This window comes from Lutra lutra, chromosome 16, assembly GCF_902655055.1.
Source record: "Lutra lutra chromosome 16, mLutLut1.2, whole genome shotgun sequence".
Classification (NCBI taxonomy): Eukaryota; Metazoa; Chordata; class Mammalia; order Carnivora; family Mustelidae; genus Lutra; species Lutra lutra.
Genome location: NC_062293.1, coordinates 48,068,636 through 48,090,073, shown reverse-complemented (window position 1 = coordinate 48,090,073; position 21,438 = coordinate 48,068,636). Strand labels below are relative to the sequence as shown.

Below are 21,438 nucleotides of genomic sequence, written 5' to 3'. Positions count from 1 at the left end.
GGGCAAGCTATACCTCATAATGGTTCAGCTCCCCACCCCTTTCTCCATTTGCAAGTGCTAGAATGATCCAGGTTATTAATTGTCTCATCAGAGGAGGGGAAGATCAATTAAAAACTGGGTGGATAAGGAGGACTTCCTTGAGATGATGGGGCAATGCCCCAGGACTGAGCCTCAAAGGATGAAGTTTTGACGTGTGGAATGGAAGAGTGTTCTAATTAGAAAGGAGCACTAGCACAGTCATGGACAAAGGGTGGCCCAGCAGAGCAAGAATCCAGCAGAAGGGGCCCCAATGTTACCTTTCCAGAGCTATTGATGCAGTCACATTGAAGAACTTTTGACATCATGGGTTCATTCCTCAGTTGTCTGGTCACTTGTTGGGAAAACCAACCTGCTACCATGTGCAATTGAGTGGAAACTAGCTATATGTTCCCTGGGATTTCAACTCCCCTCTTTTCCCTTGGAAAAGCTCCTGATCGCTGACCCCACCCCCTATAAAATCATCAGTCTTCTCCATATTACTTAATAGCAACTTCAGTTACTCAGGCAAAGAATCTTGGAATCATCCATGTACCTTCTCTTTCTCTCATACCTCATGCCCAATCTGTTAGTTCCACCACCAAAATATATGCAGAATCTTACTTCATTTAACAAATAGACAATTATTGAATAGAAGAGTGGATGGATGGATAGATGGATGGATGGATGGATGGATGGATGGATGGATGGATGGGATCCTGACCTCTTTGAATAGCTGTGGTGATGACAAGACCTGAAGACTTAGAAATATCTTTCCTTTCTTTGTCACACAAAATGTCATTTATAAGACATCAGTAACCACATGTCCAAGTTCTGTAAGAGGCTGTACAAAGTTAAATTGTGGATTTGGGGAGTCAGACAGTCTTGGGTTTGAGGATGGGGCTACTTATTTAACCATTTAAAAACCTCAGTGTCATGATAATATAGATATAATAGCAGCTACCCCATAGAGCCCTGTGAAAATTAAATAAAATAATATTATTTTATTTATTTATAATATTTTTTTATTTATAATATTAAATAAAATTAAATATGAAGTTCTTAGCACAATACTCATAGTTTACACTTTAAAAACGTTATCCGTGCTCTCTTTAACTGCTTTCATGACTTCCATATTTAGCCTCTGAGTATTTCTGTACTTTGGTCTGCTCCTTGATCCTTTCCTTCTCACTCTCTCTTGCATCTCTTTTTAATTTCATCCTCCTACTGTTCTTTATGCTGTTGCTACTCTCCTATGATGTCCTTTCTAGAACCTCATACATTCATCTATTCATTGAGCTAGTCAAAACTACTGTTCAGTCACTCTATACCAACACAACCTCAATAGCTATTAAAAACGTTGTGAGGTAGCCAGTGTCCTATACCACAGAGTAGTTTCTTCTGCCCCAGTCCCTTCCCTGGCATCCCCTGGACCTGAGCCTGAAAAAGCAATTAAAGTGTTCATGCCTGGCATCATGGTGGCCTCCAGGAGACTACTCAAGCTCTAGGCTGGTAGGTGCTCACGCCACAATCCCCAACATCCAGTAGTCTCAGATTAGGTGCCTACTATGTGTCTCTCTCTCCCTGTGGCAGGTTCAGGTCTTCTCCCACTGCAGAGCTCGGAAGCAGCCTATGGAGCCAGGTGCCTGGGGGAATAGGACAACTGTCACTGAGTTCATCCTTCTTGGCCTAACAGAAAACATAAGACTGCAACCCATCCTTTTTGTCATCTTCCTCTTTGCCTATGTAGTCACTGTTGGAGGCAACCTCAGTATCCTGGCTGCCATCTTTGTAGAGCCCAAACTCCACACACCCATGTACTACTTCCTGGGGAATCTGTCTCTGCTAGACATTGGATGCATCACTGTCACTGTCCCTCCGATGCTGGCATGTCTCCTGGACCACCAGTGCAGAGTCCCCTATGCTGCCTGCATTTCACAGCTCTTCTTTTTCCATCTTCTGGCTGGTGTGGACTGTCACCTCCTGACAGCCATGGCCTATGACCGCTACCTGGTCATCTGTCAACCCCTCACCTACAGCACCCGCATGAGACGTGAAGTCCAAGGAGCCCTGGTGGGCATTTGCTGCACCATTTCCTTTATCAACGCTCTGACTCACACAGTGGCTATATCTGTGCTTGACTTCTGTGGCCCTAATGTGGTCAATCACTTCTACTGTGACCTCCCACCCCTTTTCCAGCTCTCCTGCTCCAGCACCCACGTCAATGGGCAGCTGCTTTTCGTGGGGGCCACTTTCATGGGGGTGTTCCCATGATCCTCATTTCAGTGTCCTATGCCCATGTCACCGCTGCAGTGCTACAAATCCGTTCAGCGGAGGGGAGGAAGAAGGCCTTCTCCACATGTGGCTCCCACTTCACCGTAGTCTGTATCTTTTATGGAACTGGCTTCTTCAGTTACATGCGTCTGGGCTCGGTGTCAGCCTCAGATAAGGACAAGGGGGTTGGGATCCTCAACACTATCCTCAGCCCCATGCTGAACCCGGTCATCTACAGCCTCCGGAACCCAGATGTGCAGGGTGCCCTGAAAAGGGTGTTGACAGGGAAGCCACCACCTGAATGAGAGAGCAGGACACCAGCATGCCCCTAGATCACCCACTGACTTTCTCATGCTGAAGGTGTGGATGTGGGCATTGGGGATCTTCAGGGGTGGCTGGAAGGATAGGAAGAAAGTAGATAGTATGGACCAGAGTAGAATATGGTTTACCTTGGACTGGGGGGAAAAGCTAAAGCTGGTGGAAGATGAATCAAAGAGAGGTGGGAGAAAAGTATAAGGCATGTCAGGAAATGGGACGGAAATTGGCTATTTTAAAAAATTTAATGAGCTTTTAATTGAAATATGTTTAAAATGCTAATAAAAGCAAAATGTTTGCATCCTCCACCCACCTTTTAAGATAAAATATATTTGTACTGGAGAATGGGGCATGGTTTTTAAAAGATTCTTCTTCAGGAAATAAACCCAAGACTGTGAAACTAAACTGAGGTTTGACATAGCCTAGGAATAAAGTGTTAGGACCCACCAGCATCTTCTTCAGAGCAACATTATCAAATACTTTTTTCCAAAGCCAGGGTGTCCATCCTGAGTAACCTTTAAGGGGAACACCACATTTTCATGGCCATGTGTGAGCTAGCTGATTCACAACTCCTCCACCAAAAACTGAGGATGGATATCACATGTTTCAGAAGAAGCACCCAGAATAGCAAGTTTTTTTAAAATTGGCAAAATACAATTTTGCTGATTTTTAAAATTGACATATACAATACACAAAATACAGTCAGTATATATATTGATATATAATGGGCATTCTGTTTAATATGTGTAGATACTTAGCAAGGGTGAGGAGGGAAAGGAAAATAGAGGGAGATAGTGTTTGCAGTTTACCAGTGAATGAGTATTAGAAACCAGGGTTTTACCAAAAGAGCAAAGCTAAGGCAATCCAGACAAGAACAGTGAATAGAATAATAGCCCGTTTCATGTCCTGTCATGGCTATCTCTAGAATTTTTTCTGTGAACCATTTCAGACACTTCCTGGCCCAGAAGTTGGAAGTCTGAGAAGAGTGACCTTACTTGGCATGCTTATGAATTGCTTGAGGAGGGCAGAATGGAACCCTGAAGAATATTTCCCAATCAAATGGATCTACAGTCATTCTCCAAGTCCAGTCACCTACTAGGTCCTGCTGAACAGTCCCTAACACTCTCTTCTACCCACACCTTTGTCCTTCTGCAGACAACTGCTTCCCGATTCAGGCCTGTGCCATCCAGTCCCACTGGGGCTCCCACAGTGACCTCTGAGCCTGTACTCTCCTCCCCACTAGCTGCTCCCCACACCTGCCTGATTAATCCCTGGAGAAATATCTGTCCCATGTCATTCCACCCTGAAAAGCCACTGATTTCACTGATTTCTGACCACCATATCACATCCAGACCTCTGTGGTGTGCATGGCCCTCCCTCTGTCATCTCTTCCTGCTTCTCCACTCAGTCTTGAACTCTTAGCCACAACCTCTCACTCAGGGAGGGCTTCTCCTTGCTAGGTGACTCCTCTGACAGACTGTGTCCTGAGCAGCAAGACACCATCATCAACTTTTCTGGATTCCCTGCAGCCTCTTTTGCTCTCCCCACTACATCATAAGCTCCTGAAAGACAGGAACCATTTTTAATATCATACTGTGTCCTCCAAATACCTAGCATAGTCCTGAGTACAGAAAACAATTTTGCAGACTGATTAATTAGTAATAGGAAGCATGATCTATGGAAAGAAATTTGTTTTCTACATGGGAGACCAGTGTAACTGCTAGATGTTTTCAAAATGCTAAAGGTACAGCCATTTTGAAAAACTGTAGGTTTCTCAAAGAGTTGAAAATAGAGCTACCCTATGACTCAGCAATGGCACTACTGGGTATTTATCTCAAAGATACAGATGTGGTGAGAAGAAGGACCATATGCACCCCAATGTTCATAGCAGCAATGTCCACAATAGCCAAACTGTGGGAGGAGCCAAGATGCCCACCAACAGGCAAATGGATGAAGAAGATGTGGTTCATATACACAATGGACTATTACTCAGCCATCAGAAAGGATGAATACCCACCATTTGCATTGATATGGATGGAACTGGAGGAGATTATGCTGAGTGAAATAAGTCAAGCAGAGAAAGACAATTATCATATGGTTTCACTTATTTGTGGAACATAAGGAATAGCATGAAGGACATGAGGAGAAGGAAGGAAAAAATGAAGAGGGGTAGTCAGAGGGGGAGATGAAGCATGAGAGACTGTGGACTCCGGGAAACAAACTGAGGGTTTTAGAGAGGAGTGGGGTGGAGGGGTGGCTCAGCCCAGGAATGGGCATTAAGGAGGGCCCAGATTGCATGGAGTACTGGGTGTTATACGCAAACAAGGAATTGTGGAACACTATACCAAAAACTAGTGATGTACTGTATGGTGACTAATGTAACATAATAAAAAAATTATTTTTAAAAAAGTGCCAAAGGAGGTTGGTAACCTGCATGGTGTCCTGGTGGTGACAGTGCAGTTCCAGGCTCAGAACCCCTGTACATCGTGTGGCTGTAGGGCCAGTGCCAAAAGAAGGAGGCCAGAGGCCCCATAGCTGCTCAGACAAGGTGGCCCAATGCCTACCCACCAGGTGCATTCAGGGTCAGCAGGCCTTCAGGCACAAACTGTGTTCTCTGCATCTTCCATTTCCACAAACCGAATCCGCAGTGCTCTTTGTGAACGAGGGCAAGGTGTTTCTTCGATTTTGGATGCCAGATGAATACAAGCCACAGCAAAAATCTGAAAGAACCCCTTACTCAATAAAAAGTTGTTAGATTATAGCACTATCCAATGCAGTTAAGAAAAAGGGCCCCTCTCGAAGTTTAATGAACTTACTGTGATGAAGAAATTGCAAGACACAACTGGGACGGCTTTTGGTGAAATGAAAGTATGATTCACATTTCTAGCCCCCAAAGGTCCAATATTAGGGGGATATAAAGATATAAAAGGAAAAGGAAAAAAAATGAAAACATAAAACAAAACCTTTCGGTTGGTGAAATAAAAACAATCATTGAGTTTGATGTAAAAAAGAGAAGCTTTCCTGACTGCTTATGAACCATATCATCTCTCCTCAGAACTAAGAGACACTGCCTGAAGCTAAGACAAAGAAGAGTCTCCTTCCTGCAGAGAATTAGAAAAAGAGCATTGGGGTGCCTGGGTGACTCAGTTGGTTAAGCAATTGCCTTCAGCACAGGTCATGATCCTGGAGTCCCGGGATTGAGCCCCGCATTCGGCTCCCTGCTTCTTCCTCTGACTTCTCCCCCTCTCATTCTCTCTCTCTCTCAAAAAAATAAATAAAATCTTAAATAAAAGAAAAAAAAAAAAGAGAGCATTTAGTTGCACAAGCTGACCATCAAGCCAGGGCATGAAATCTGATAACACCCAGAAACCAGGATCTATTTAACATCAAGCACATTACAGAGGAGGGGTTATAATGAATAAGTAATCATATGTTATGATAAAGTGTTTGTCTTTCTTTAATTCATGTTCTGAAGTGAATAGTTTGTTTTAGGACTACCTTTAGGTACTGTGAATATTGTTATTTACCCTAAGTCGTGATATTTACCCTAAGACATGATAATGTCTTAGAAAGCTACTTCTCCCCCAGTGAAATCTGAAGTAAATAGCTTTTAACTCTGCTATGCAAATATGAGTTATTCATGTTTCATGTGAATAATTTGAATAGAAAGCATATTTTTGGTTAAGAAATGTGCATGCATTAACATGAGAAGATGTATAGCATCTTTTGCTAAACAGAAACTGATGATAATGTGATATGTGTATGTGTGTGGGGCAAAAAAATCCCAGACAAAAATCCTCAGGCTGTAGATGGTGATTCCCTCCGTGGAGGAAGGTAGGACTGAGAGCTATGGGAAGTGGAGAAGCACTTTGCTTTTATGCTATCTTCTTTTATTTGAAGCTTTTTTTTACTGGATTCTGTAATTTAAAAAAACAAACAAGGGACGCCTGGGTTACTTAGTCAGTTAAGTGTCTGCCTTCTGCTCAGGTCATGATCCCGGGGTCCTGGAATTGAATCCCGCATCGAGCTCCCTGATTGGGGGGGAGTCTGCTTCTCCCTCTCACTTGTGCTTGCTCTCTCTTGCTCTCTCTCTCTCTCAAATAAATAAGTAGAATCTTTAAAAAAATTAAAAACAAAAAAATTGTTTATTTATTTAAATTTAATTAGCCAAGTTATAGTACATTATTAGTTTTTGATATAATGTTCAGTGATTCATTAGTTGAGTCTAACACCCAGTGCTCATCATAGCACATGCCCTCCTTAATGCCCATCACCCAGTTACCCCATCCCCCTACCCTTCTCCCTTTCCCCAACCCTCAGTTTGTTTCCTTGGAGTCAAGAATCTCATATGGCTTGTTTCACTCTCTGATTTCTTCCCAGTTTTCCCTCCTTTCCCCTATTGTGCTCTGTGTTGTTTCTTATATTCCATATATGAGTGAAACCATATGATAATTGTGTGTTGATCAGAGGAACACAATCAGAAAAAAAAAATTTTAAAAGTACCAATGGTGACAATGTGGAGTTGGGAGGGCAAGATGAGCTGACATATTCCAGATGTCATCAGTTACTTTGTGAACTTTTGAGGACATCCAGGATCCATGTATCAAGCATAACAGATGTCATTTTATACACACTGGGCATCTACATACAAGTACTTGGAAATGCTTTCCTACACACCCCGTGTTGCCTCCTTCCCCACATCTATTCTACCATCCAGAGGCTTAATCATTTGTCCAGCACAGAGAGAGGTACTCTTAGGACTCAAGAGAATTACAACAGTAGTTCATTTTCTCTTATTATTCTATTAGCATTTAACAGTATTTACAAAACAATTTGAAATCTGTTCTCATTTGAATGTTGCAACTGCACATTGAATGTCACCCACAACCAGGGCCAGAATTGCAGAGTAAGAAGACCTGTTCCTATTATCCTTACTTTGTAGATATTTAAAAAAAAAAAGGCAAAAAAAAAAAAAAAAAAAAAAAGGAAACAAAAAGCACAGGTACAAACAGGCTAAGTGATTTCCCAAAGACCAGAGGCTTAAAAGGTAAGACAACCTCTGAGTGCTTACTCCTGGCCCGGCATCTTTGTCTCCCTCCCCACCCGCTTCTAGTAAATCACCAAAGAACTCAAAACTAAACAGTGATACTGACTCTAGATGCAGTGAGTCTCAGAAATGGGAAAGGCAGTGTAGTTGAGTGAAGAGAGCCTTAGACAGGACATCTGGAGACCTGTTCTAATCCAGCCTCTTCCATTTTAGGCTACATGAACTTTCTAAGCATCAGTTCCTTTTATCTGTAAAACTAGTCCCTTCTAAATACCTTGGGCTTTTTTCACTCACATACTGCATGATAAATAGTCAGACCCACATGGGATGCAAAAGGCTGAGGAAAAATAAAGGACCATCGACAATTAAATGGACAGGGGATAAGGTTGAAAACAAGTGTACAAACCCAGGAACAATTAATTCATGCACAGTGGACCTGTGATGGGTAAAAGTCAGTTCTTGGTAGTCAGCAACTGGAGAGAGGCCCAGATTGGAGATGGAGCAGTGGGCCAGGCAGAGAAGGCCTGACTGCTAGCAATCATTAATTTTTTTTTTAATTTTTTTATTTTTTCAGCATAACAGTATTCATTATTTTTGCACCACTCCCAGTGCTCCATGCAATCTGTGCCCTCTACAATACCCACCACCTGGTGCCCCCAACCTCCCACCCCCCACCCCTTCAAAATTCTCAGATCGTTTTTCAGAGTCCATAGTCTCTCATGGTTCACCTCCCCTTCCAATTTCCCTCAACTCCCTTCTCCTCTCCATCTCCCCTTGTCCTCCATGCTATTTGTTAGCTAGCAATCATTAAAACAGAAAGAAGAGGGATGCCTGGGTGGCTCAGTTGGTTAAGCCGCTGCCTTCGGCTCAGGTCATGATCCCGGCGTCCTGGGATCGAGTCCCGCGTCCGGCTCCTTGTTCTGTGGGGAGCCTGCTTCTCCCTCTGCCTCTGCCTGCCACTCTGTCTGCCTGTGCTCACTCTCTCTCTCTCTCTCTCTCTCTCTCTCTCTCTCTCTGACAAATAAATAAATAAATAAAATCTTTAAAAAAAAAAAAAACAGAAAGAAGAGAGTTTGGGAAGGAATCTTGGGACATCAGCCAGAAAATATTTAACCTCATTTTCCAAGTTTATGTTTGCAGGATCTGGGGAGATAATGATATCAGGGCCTAAAAGATTTCAGATCTTTATTTGGTACTGACAGGTAGTTGTCTAGGCCAAGATACAAGGAAAACAAATAAGCAAGCATCTTCTCTGTGCCACGCAGGAACCTGAGAAGCCTGTGCTCCTAGTCGAATTGAATCAGCTGTGGTCAAGTGGAAAGAGCTGGACTGAGAAGTTGGGAGACCTGGCTTCCAGGCTAAGACTGCTACCAGCTGGCTGTGTAACGCTGGGCAGGCCAGTTCCTCTCTGCAGTCCCTAATTTTCTCATCAATGAAATGGGAATCCTGACATGCACTTCCAATGATTATTCTGAAGATTAAGTGAACTGAAATAGAGAATAACTGAGTTGACGAGTACAATGGGAAGGTGATGTTAAAATTCCACTGGGTTTCCAGGAGAAGGCATTTGCCATATTTCTAGAGTTTGTGCCCTTCCTCTTCTGTGGACCAGAGCAAGAATTTCCTCCCTAATACTCCAGCTTAGTACCAGCATAGCTGGTACTATGTCCTTTTTACCGCACTGGCCCTCATCTCCCTCTTATGCACTGAGGAAGAACTCAGTCATGTAGAAGCTGTTGTCCTGTACCAGCTCCTCCCACACCATGGAGACTGGGAGGGAGCATGATTGATCTCCTGGGCCCCCAAAACACCTCAGTATCTTTTGCTCTGTTCACAAGAGTCAACTAATTGATAAACTTTGCTAACTTCCCCAGCTCTGCAGGACCTTGGGAGTCCCACCTATCCAGCAACTGCTCTAGTAAAGTTTCCCACGGAGACAGCCAGGATCAGGATTGGGGAATATAATCCTTCTGAGTTCCACAAATAGAAGCTTCTAATTAGCTCTCAAATGAGAGTTTGGGATAATGCAGCCTAGAAGCTAAGGGAAAGTGGGATTTGTTGATTGTCTTCTGCCTCTCAGCTAATAAGTCCAGAGGGGAGGGATGCTCAGAGAAGATTTTCTTTCTTTTTGGTCCTTAAGTCAGAAAGAAACTAGACCTTAGGGAGGAGAGTGGAGGAGGCCAATTAGTGATGGGAGGTTGCAGTAGCATCATTAGCAAGGCTCATTTGCAAAGTTGTGAGTAGAGGGAAAATGTGTTCAAACCAAGAATGCCTGGCCATGAGTCTCAGTTTCCTGTAAACACTGGCCTCCCATTTCTTCACTTTCTATCTGATCTTCAGCATTTTGTCCTGCCACCTTCTTCCCACCCAGAACTCTCCTGTTCTCCCTCTCCTCCCATCACAGCCTAGTCGTCTTCAATCCCATATTAATAAATGCATCTTCTTTGTAGTAAGGGTGCATTTTTTTATAACTGCACCAGGATTTCCTTAATCAAACTCCTGTCTTGACCCTTTAAGCTGCTTTTGGTTTTTCCCTCTTAAAGACAAGACCTTGATATGTCTTTGCACAGCTATTTCCTTGAATGGACGACATGCTTGTTCTTCACTTCCATGAATATTGACAAACTACCAACAGACGGATTGTACCAATTGACTTTTCTACCAATTCAATGCAACCAAGTTACTTTCCTAGTCTTGACCAACCCTAGATATTACCATTCTTAAAAATCTTTACAGTGTCATGGGTGAATCAGTATTTTTCATTACTGTTTCAGTTTACGTTTTTGTGTGAGAGAGGCTGAGCTTTCCTTCTTATATTAATACAAATAGTAACTCTTTTTCATATATGCTGCAAATATTTTCCTTATTTTTATTTGTGTCTCATTAATGTTACTGGTGTTTTTGATATACAGACTTTTTAAAATTTTCTGTAGTCAAGTATGTATTTTACTTTATGACTTCTATCTTTGCCGTCACACTTGATATTATTTCCCCCATTTCAAGTTTATGTAAATATTCATCTCTGTTTTCTGCTACTTATTTTATGATTTTACTTTTTACTTAAAATTACTAGTTTATTATACTTATAAACATATATGATTCTTCATTAACAAATTTAACTCTTTATTAATGAAGGTCGAGAAGCAGACACCACTTTTAAATTGCTGAAGGATACAGAAAATAGAACAAGTCACCAGTAAAATAATCACTGTTTACAAAGTGAACACTTCATTTACAAGACTGCAGCTCCAGAAATAGAACACTGGAGTGTACAAGAAAGTGTCACTTCCCCAAATTAACGATTGTGACTTCTAGTTTTGCCTGGTCTTTAGCTTTAAATATATCCACTCCCTCTTATTTCTTCAACATTATGCCTGTGAAATTTATCCATTTTGTTGCATGTAACAATGTTCCTTCATTAATATACTTACTACAGTATTTTTTATATTTCTAAATAAATAGAATGTAGCAATGTTCCTTCATTAAAAAATAGTTATCTGTTTTATTATTTTTTATATACATATTTTAAATTTAATTTTATTTTTTCAGTGTTCCAAGATTCGTTGTTTATGCACCACACCCAGTGCTCCATGCAATATGTGCCATCCTTAATACCCACCACCAGGCTCACCCAACCCCCCACTCCCCACCCCTCCAAAATCCTGTTTGTTTCTCAGAGCCCACAGTTTCTCATGCTTCATCTCCCCCTCTAGTTTCCCCTAATTCACTTTTCCTTTTTTATATTTTGTGTTTTACATTTTTACATCTCAAATTCATTTTCATACATGATGTGACATAGTAATACAGCTTTATTTTTTAATTCTATAGCTTAGGTCCCAAGCCTGTTCCCAATGATTTGAAGTACCTCCTTTTGTCAAGACATTAAATGTTCTCCTACACTTGTGTCTGCTTCTGGACATTCTATTCTGTTACATCATTCTGTTAGTGCCACAACCACTGTAGCTATAGAATACATAGTCATTCACATATTGTTTTAGAAATCACATATTCAGGTAGCATTCTCATTGATCTGTTTCCTCCCATGTAGACTTGATTGGTCTCATATATTTAACTATAGAATCATGTTTCTGATTGGAATCTTCTACCTTTGGAATTTTAATTAGAATGTGTAAAATTTACAGATAATTTTGGGGGAATTGACAACTCTACAATATTATATCTTTCCAGGTAGGGACATGATATGGTCTATTGATTTATTCAAATATTATTTCTATTTTTTAAAAGATTTTATTTATTTATTTGACACAGAGAGAGAGAGACATCGAGAGAAGGAATACAAACAGGGAAGGGGGATAGGGAGAAGCAGGCTTCCTGCTGAGCAGGGAGCCGGATGCAGAGCTAGATTCCAGGACCCTGGGATCATGACCCGAGTCAAAAGCAGTCGCTTAAAGACTGAGCTACCCAGGTGCCCCTCAAGTTTTATTTCTAAAGAAGAGTTTTGAAGGCTTTTAAAAATAAGAATTTCCACCATTCTATCAAGTTTTTTCCTAAATATATAATACTTGGGTTACCTGGGTAGCTCAGTCATTAAGCGTCTGCCTTCATCTCAGGTCATGGTCCCAAGGTCCTGGGTGGATCTCCACATTGGGCTCCCTGTTTGGTGGGAAGCCTGCTTCTCCCTCTCCCACTCCCCTTGCCTGTGTTCCCTTTCTTGCTGTGTCTCTCTCTGTCAAATAAATAAAATCTTTTTTAAAATGATAGTTTTTGTTACTATTATGAAGCAAATATTTTAATATTTTATATTTATATTTTAACATAAATTATGAATATTTTAGGAATATTCATATTAAAATATTTTAATATTTTAGTATTTTAAGAATTTAATACATATTGTTAAACTACCAACAGTCTCCACTTAGAAATGATCCCTCTCCATTTCATCATACTATTGTAAATACTGATTTTTTTTTTATCATTTCCAATTTGAGAGACAAAATTTATTATAATACTACTTTGCTTTTTCTGCTTACTAGAAAGCAGAGTATTTTCTTCAGGTGACCATGTTTGCATTTTTCTCTCTTGTAAATGGCCTTTTTTGTCCTTGGGCTGTTTATCTAAAGACCTCAGTGTTTTCACTTCAGTTTTTCTTTCTTTTTTTTTTTTTTTAATCTGTTTTGTGTACGTTTCTAGTAAATCTTTAAAGGGTAAATATATTAATATTTTCATACTTTCTTCAAATATTTCTCCAAGTTTGTTGTTTGTCTTTTAATTTGGGTAACTTTTTACATAAGTTTTTAAAAATGTGCATATAGTCAAATCTTTTTTTTTTTTTTACTGTTTTCTTTCTTTTCTTTTTTTAATTTTTTTATTTTTTCAGCATAACAGTATTCATTATTTTTGCACCACACCCAGTGCTCCATGCAATCTGTGCCCTCTACAATACCCACCACCTGGTGCCCCCAAACTCCCACCCCCCACCCCTTCAAAATTCTCAGATCGTTTTTCAGAGTCCATAGTCTCTCATGGTTCACCTCCCCTTCCAATTTCCCTCAACTCCCTTCTCCTCTCCATCTCCCCTTGTCCTCCATGCTATTTGTTATGCTCCACAAATAAGTGAAACCATATGATAATTGACTCTCTCTGCTTGACTTATTTCACTCAGCATAATCTCTTCCAGTCCCGTCCATGTGGCTACAAAAGTTGGGTATTCATCCTTTCTTTCTTTCTTTCTTTTTTTTTTTTTTTTACAGCTTTATAAACATATATTTTTATCCCCAGGGGTACAGGTCTGCGAATCGCCAGGTTTACACACTTCAGAACACTCACCATAGCACATACCCTCCCCGATATCCATAACCCCACCCCCTCTCCCAACACCCTCCCCCCATCAACCCTCAGTTTGTTTTGTGAGATTAAGAGTCACTTATGGTTTGTCTCCCTCCCAATCCCATCTTGTTTCATTTACTCTTCTCCTACCCCCTCGACCCCCCATGTTGCATCTCCTCTCCCTCATATCAAGGAGATCATATGATAGTTGTCTTTCTCCGATTGACTTATTTCGCTAAGCATGATACCCTCTAGTTCCATCCACGTCGTCGCAAATGGCAAGATTTCATTTCTTTTGATGGCTGCATAGTATTCCATTGTGTATATATACCACATCTTCTTTATCCATTCGTCTGTAGATGGACATCTAGGTTCTTTCCATAGTTTGGCTATTGTAGACATTGCTGCTATAAACATTCGGGTGCACGTGCCCCTTCGAATCACTACGTTTGTATCTTTAGGGTAAATACCCAGCAGTGCAATTGCAGGGTCATAGGGTAGTTCTATTTTCAACATTTTGAGGAACCTCCATGCTGTTTTCCAGAGTGGTTGCACCAGCTTGCATTCCCACCAACAGTGTAGGAGGGTTCCCCTTTCTCCGCATCCTCGCCAGCATCTGTCATTTCCTGACTTGTTAATTTTAGCCATTCTGACTGGTGTGAGGTGATATCTCATGGTGGTTTTGATTTGTATTTCCCTGATGCCGAGTGATATGGAGCACTTTTTCATGTGTCTGTTGGCCATCTGGATGTCTTCTTTGCAGAAATGTCTGTTCATGTCCTCTGCCCATTTCTTGGTTGGATTCTTTGTTCTTTGGGTGTTGAGTTTGCTAAGTTCTTTATAGATTTTGGACACTAGCCCTTTATCTGATATGTCATTTGCAAATATCTTCTCCCATTCTGTCAGTTGTCTTTTGGTTTTGTTCACTGTTTCCTTTGCTGTGCAAAAGCTTTTGATCTTGATAAAATCCCAAAAGTTCATTTTTGCCCTTGCTTCCCTTGCCGTTGGTGATGTTCCTAGGAAGATGTTGCTGCGGCTGAGGTCGAAGAGGTTGCTGCCTGTGTTCTCCTCGAGGATTTTGATGGAGTCCTTTCTCACATTGAGATCCTTCATCCATTTTGAGTCTATTTTCGTGTGTGGTGTAAGGAAATGATCCAATTTCATTTTTCTGCATGGGGCTGTCCAATTTTCCCAACACCACTTATTGAAGAGGCTGTCTTTTTTCCATTGGACATTCTTTCCTGCTTTGTCGAAGATGAGTTGACCATAGAGTTGAGGGTCCATTTCTGGGCTCTCTATTCTGTTCCATTGATCTATGTGTCTGTTTTTGTGCCAGTACCATGCTGTCTTGATGATGACAGCTTTGTAATAGAGCTTGAAGTCCGGAATTGTGATGCCACCAACTTTGGCTTTCTTTTTCAATATTCCTTTGGCTATTCGAGGTCTTTTCTGGTTCCATATAAATTTTAGGATTATTTGTTCCATTTCTTTGAAAAAAATGGATGGTACTTTAATAGGAATTTCATTAAATGTGTAGATTGCTTTAGGTAGCATAGACATTTTCACAATATTTATTCTTCCACTACAGGAGCATGGAACATTTTTCCATTTCTTTGTGTCTTCCTCAATTTCTTTCATGAGTACTTTATAGTTTTCTGAGTATAGATTCTTAGTCTCTTTGGTTAGGTTTATTCCTAGGTATCTTATAGTTTTGGGTGCAATTGTAAATGGGATGGACTCCTTAATTTCTCTTTCTTCTGTCTTGTTGTTGGTGTAGAGAAATGCAACTGATTTCTGTGCATTGATTTTATATCCTGACACTTTACTGAATTCCTGTACAAGTTCTAGCAGTTTTGGAGTGGAGTCTTTTGGGTTTTCCACATAGAGTATCATATCATCTGCGAAGAGTGATAGTTTGACTTCTTCTTTGCCGATTTGGATGCCTTTAATTTCCTTTTGTTGTCTGATTGCTGAGGCTAGGACTTCTAGTACTATGTTGAATAGCAGTGGTGATAACGGACATCCCTGCCGTGTTCCTGACCTTAGCGGAAAAGCTTTCAGTTTTTCTCCATTGAGAATGATATTTGCGGTGGGTTTTTCATAGATGGCTTTGATAATATTGAGGTATGTGCTGTCTATCCCTACACTTTGAAGAGTTTTGATCAGGAAGGGATGCTGTACTTTGTCAAATGCTTTTTCAGCATCTATGGAGAGTATCATATGGTTCTTGTTCTTTCTTTTATTAATGTGTTGTATCACATTGATTGATTTGTGGATGTTGAACCAGCCTTGCAGCCCTGGAATAAATCCCACTTGGTCGTGGTGAATAATCCTTTTAATGTACTGTTGAATCCTATTGGCTAGTATTTTGGCGAGAATTTTTGCATCTGTGTTCATCAAGGATATTGGTCTGTAGTTCTCTTTTTTGTTGGGATCCTTGTCTGGTTTTGGGATCAAGGTGATGCTGGCCTCATAAAATGAGTTTGGAAGTTTTCCTTCTATTGCTATCTTTTGGAACAGTTTCAGGAGAATAGGAATTAGTTCTTCTTTAAATGTTTGGTAGAATTCCCCCGGGAAGCCGTCTGGCCCTGGGCTTTTGTTTGTTTGGAGATTTTTTTTTTTTTTTTCCCTTTCTTTTTTTTTTTTTTTTTTTTTTTTTTACAGCTTTATAAACATATATTTTTATCCCCAGGGGTACAGGTCTGCGAATCGCCAGGTTTACACACTTCAGAACACTCACCATAGCACATACCCTCCCCGATATCCATAACCCCACCCCCTCTCCCAACACCCTCCCCCCATCAACCCTCAGTTTGTTTTGTGAGATTAAGAGTCACTTATGGTTTGTCTCCCTCCCAATCCCATCTTGTTTCATTTACTCTTCTCCTACCCCCTCGACCCCCCATGTTGCATCTCCTCTCCCTCATATCAAGGAGATCATATGATAGTTGTCTTTCTCCGATTGACTTATTTCGCTAAGCATGATACCCTCTAGTTCCATCCACGTCGTCGCAAATGGCAAGATTTCATTTCTTTTGATGGCTGCATAGTATTCCATTGTGTATATATACCACATCTTCTTTATCCATTCGTCTGTAGATGGACATCTAGGTTCTTTCCATAGTTTGGCTATTGTAGACATTGCTGCTATAAACATTCGGGTGCACGTGCCCCTTCGAATCACTACGTTTGTATCTTTAGGGTAAATACCCAGCAGTGCAATTGCAGGGTCATAGGGTAGTTCTATTTTCAACATTTTGAGGAACCTCCATGCTGTTTTCCAGAGTGGTTGCACCAGCTTGCATTCCCACCAACAGTGTAGGAGGGTTCCCCTTTCTCCGCATCCTCGCCAGCATCTGTCATTTCCTGACTTGTTAATTTTAGCCATTCTGACTGGTGTGAGGTGATATCTCATGGTGGTTTTGATTTGTATTTCCCTGATGCCGAGTGATATGGAGCACTTTTTCATGTGTCTGTTGGCCATCTGGATGTCTTCTTTGCAGAAATGTCTGTTCATGTCCTCTGCCCATTTCTTGGTTGGATTCTTTGTTCTTTGGGTGTTGAGTTTGCTAAGTTCTTTATAGATTTTGGACACTAGCCCTTTATCTGATATGTCATTTGCAAATATCTTCTCCCATTCTGTCAGTTGTCTTTTGGTTTTGTTCACTGTTTCCTTTGCTGTGCAAAAGCTTTTGATCTTGATAAAATCCCAAAAGTTCATTTTTGCCCTTGCTTCCCTTGCCGTTGGTGATGTTCCTAGGAAGATGTTGCTGCGGCTGAGGTCGAAGAGGTTGCTGCCTGTGTTCTCCTCGAGGATTTTGATGGAGTCCTTTCTCACATTGAGATCCTTCATCCATTTTGAGTCTATTTTCGTGTGTGGTGTAAGGAAATGATCCAATTTCATTTTTCTGCATGGGGCTGTCCAATTTTCCCAACACCACTTATTGAAGAGGCTGTCTTTTTTCCATTGGACATTCTTTCCTGCTTTGTCGAAGATGAGTTGACCATAGAGTTGAGGGTCCATTTCTGGGCTCTCTATTCTGTTCCATTGATCTATGTGTCTGTTTTTGTGCCAGTACCATGCTGTCTTGATGATGACAGCTTTGTAATAGAGCTTGAAGTCCGGAATTGTGATGCCACCAACTTTGGCTTTCTTTTTCAATATTCCTTTGGCTATTCGAGGTCTTTTCTGGTTCCATATAAATTTTAGGATTATTTGTTCCATTTCTTTGAAAAAAATGGATGGTACTTTAATAGGAATTGCATTAAATGTGTAGATTGCTTTAGGTAGCATAGACATTTTCACAATATTTATTCTTCCACTACAGGAGCATGGAACATTTTTCCATTTCTTTGTGTCTTCCTCAATTTCTTTCATGAGTACTTTATAGTTTTCTGAGTATAGATTCTTAGTCTCTTTGGTTAGGTTTATTCCTAGGTATCTTATAGTTTTGGGTGCAATTGTAAATGGGATGGACTCCTTAATTTCTCTTTCTTCTGTCTTGTTGTTGGTGTAGAGAAATGCAACTGATTTCTGTGCATTGATTTTATATCCTGACACTTTACTGAATTCCTGTACAAGTTCTAGCAGTTTTGGAGTGGAGTCTTTTGGGTTTTCCACATAGAGTATCATATCATCTGCGAAGAGTGATAGTTTGACTTCTTCTTTGCCGATTTGGATGCCTTTAATTTCCTTTTGTTGTCTGATTGCTGAGGCTAGGACTTCTAGTACTATGTTGAATAGCAGTGGTGATAACGGACATCCCTGCCGTGTTCCTGACCTTAGCGGAAAAGCTTTCAGTTTTTCTCCATTGAGAATGATATTTGCGGTGGGTTTTTCATAGATGGCTTTGATAATATTGAGGTATGTGCTGTCTATCCCTACACTTTGAAGAGTTTTGATCAGGAAGGGATGCTGTACTTTGTCAAATGCTTTTTCAGCATCTATGGAGAGTATCATATGGTTCTTGTTCTTTCTTTTATTAATGTGTTGTATCACATTGATTGATTTGTGGATGTTGAACCAGCCTTGCAGCCCTGGAATAAATCCCACTTGGTCGTGGTGAATAATCCTTTTAATGTACTGTTGAATCCTATTGGCTAGTATTTTGGCGAGAATTTTTGCATCTGTGTTCATCAAGGATATTGGTCTGTAGTTCTCTTTTTTGTTGGGATCCTTGTCTGGTTTTGGGATCAAGGTGATGCTGGCCTCATAAAATGAGTTTGGAAGTTTTCCTTCTATTGCTATTTTTTGGAACAGTTTCAGGAGAATAGGAATTAGTTCTTCTTTAAATGTTTGGTAGAATTCCCCCGGGAAGCCGTCTGGCCCTGGGCTTTTGTTTGTTTGGAGATTTTTGATGACTGTTTCAATCTCCTTACTGGTTATGGGTCTGTTCAGGCTTTCTATTTCTTCCTGGTTCAGTTGTGGTAGTTTATATGTCTCTAGGAATGCATCCATTTCTTCCAGATTGTCAAATTTGTTGGTGTAGAGTTGCTCATAGTATGTTCTTATAATTGTCTGTATTTCTTTGGTGTTCGTTGTGATCTCTCCTCTTTCATTCATGATTTTATTTATTTGGGTCCTTTCTCTTTTCTTTTTGATATGTCTGGCCAGGGGTTTATCAATCTTATTAATTCTTTCAAAGAACCAGCTCCTAGTTTCGTTGTTTGTTCTATTGTTTTCTTGGTTTCTATTTCATTGATTTCTGCTCTGATCTTTATGATTTCTCTTCTCCTGCTTGGTTTAGGGTTTCTTTCTTGTTCTTTCTCCAGCTCCTTTAGGTGTAGGGTTAGGTTGTGTACCTAGACCTTTCTTGTTTCTTGAGAAAGGCTTGTACCGCTATCTATTTTCCTCTCAGGACTGCCTTTGTTGTGTCCCACAGATTCTGAACCGTTGTGTTTTCATTATCATTCGTTTCCATAAATTTTTTCAATTCTTCTTTAATTTCCTGGTTGACCCATTCATTCTTTAGAAGGATGCTGTTTAGTCTCCATGTATTTGGGTTCTTTTCAAATTTCCTCTTGTGATTGAGTTCTAGCTTTAGGGCATTGTGGTCTGAAAATATGCAGGGAATGATCCCAATCTTTTGATACCGGTTGAGACTTGATTTAGGACCAAGAATGTGATCTATTCTGGAGAATGTTCCATGTGCACTAGAGATGAATGTGTATTCTGTTGCTTTGGGATGAAATGTTCTGAATAGATCTGTGATGTCCATCTGGTCCAGTGTGTCATTTAAGGCCTTGATTTCCTTGTTGATCTTTTGCTTGGATGATCTGTCCATTTCAGTGGGGGAGTGTTAAAATCCCCTACTATTATTGTATTCTTGTCGATGTGTTTCTTTGATTTTGTTATTAATGGGTTTATATAGTTGGCTGCTCCCACGTTAGGGGCATAGATATTTAAAATTGTTAGATCTTCTTGTTGGACAGTTCCTTTGAGTATGATATAGTGTCCTTCCTCATCTCTTATTATAGTCTTTGGCTTAAAATCTAATTGATCTGATATAAGGATTGCCACTCCTGCTTTCTTCTGATGTCCATTAGCATGGTAAATTCTTTTCCACCCCCTCACTTTAAACCTGGAGGTGTCTTCGGGTTTAAGATGAGTTTCTTGTAGGCAACATATAGATGGGTTTTGTTTTTTTATCCATTCTGATACCCGGTGTCTTTTGGTTGGGGCATTTAGCCCATTCACATTCAGGGTAAGTATTGAGAGATATGAATTTAGTGCCATTGTATTGCCTGTAAGGTGACTGTTATTGTATATTGTCTCTGTTTCTTTCTGATCTACTACTTTTAGGGTCTCTCTTTGCTTAGAGGACCCCTTTCAGTATTTCCTGTAGAGGTGGTTTGGTATTTGCAAATTCTTTCAGTTTTTGTTTGTCCTGGAAGCTTTTAATCTCTCCTTTGATTTTCAATGATAGCCTAGCTGGATATAGTATTCTTGGCTGCATGTTTTTCTCATTTAGTACTCTGAATATATCATGCCAGCTCTTTCTGGCCTGCCCGGTCTCTGTAGATAAGTCTGCTGCCAATCTAATATTTTTACCATTGTACGTTACAGACTTCTTTTCCCGGGCTGCTTTCAGAATCTTTTCTTTGTCACTAAGAATTGTCAATTTTACTATTAGGTGACGGGGTGTGGACCTATTCTTATTGATTTTGAGGGGGGTTCTCTGAACCTCCTGGATTTTGATGCTTGTTCCCTTTGCCATATTGGGGAAATTCTCTCCAATAATTCTCTCCAATATACCTTCTGCTCCCCTCTCTGTTTCCTCTTCTTCTGGAATCCCAATTATTCTAATGTTGTTTCGTCTTATGCTGTCACTTATCTCTCGAATTCTCCCCTCGTGGTCCAGTAGCTGTTTGTCCCTCTTTTGCTCAGCTTCTTTATTCTCTGTCATTTGGTCTTCTATATCGCTAATTCTTTCTTCTGCCTCATTTATCCTAGCAGTGAGAGCCTCCATTTTTGATTGCACCTCATTAATAGCTTTTTTGATTTCAACTTGGTTAGATTTTAGTTCTTTTATTTCTCCAGAAAGGGCTTTTATATCTCCTGAGAGGGTTGCTTTAGTATCTTCCATGCCTTTTTCAAGCCCGGCTAGAACCTTGAGAATCATCATTCTGAACTCTATATCTGACATATTACCATGTCTGTATTGATTAGGTCCCTAGCCTTTGGTACTGCTTCTTGTTCTTTTTTTTGTTGTGAATTTTTCCGCCTTGTCATTTTGTCCAGATAAGAGTTTATGAAGGAGCAAGTAAAATACTAAAAGGGTGGCAACAACCCCAGGAAAATATGCTTTAGCCAAATCAGAAGAGATCCCGAATTGTGATGGGGGAGAAAGGGGATAAAAAGGGGTTCAGAATGAAAGAAAAAAAAAAGAAACTATTAAAAAAAAGAAAGCCGATAAAGAAAAAATATAAAAAGAGGAAAAAATATATATATATTAGATAAACTATTTAAAAAACGTTAAAAAAAGAAAACGATAAAAGTT

General features: G+C 40.3%; 2 protein-coding genes across 4 annotated transcripts in view; both read left to right on the top strand.

Annotated features, from left to right (window-relative positions):
• The window catches only part of LOC125086968 (ATP-sensitive inward rectifier potassium channel 12-like), an 874,374-nt gene that overhangs the window by 214,934 nt on the left and 638,002 nt on the right, over positions 1–21,438 (top strand). The window lies entirely within an intron of this gene.
• Positions 1,648–2,594, top strand: LOC125086974 (olfactory receptor 139-like). The gene is given in 2 exon segments (XM_047706729.1): positions 1,648–2,284; positions 2,287–2,594. Coding segments are annotated over 2 exon segments (945 nt in total).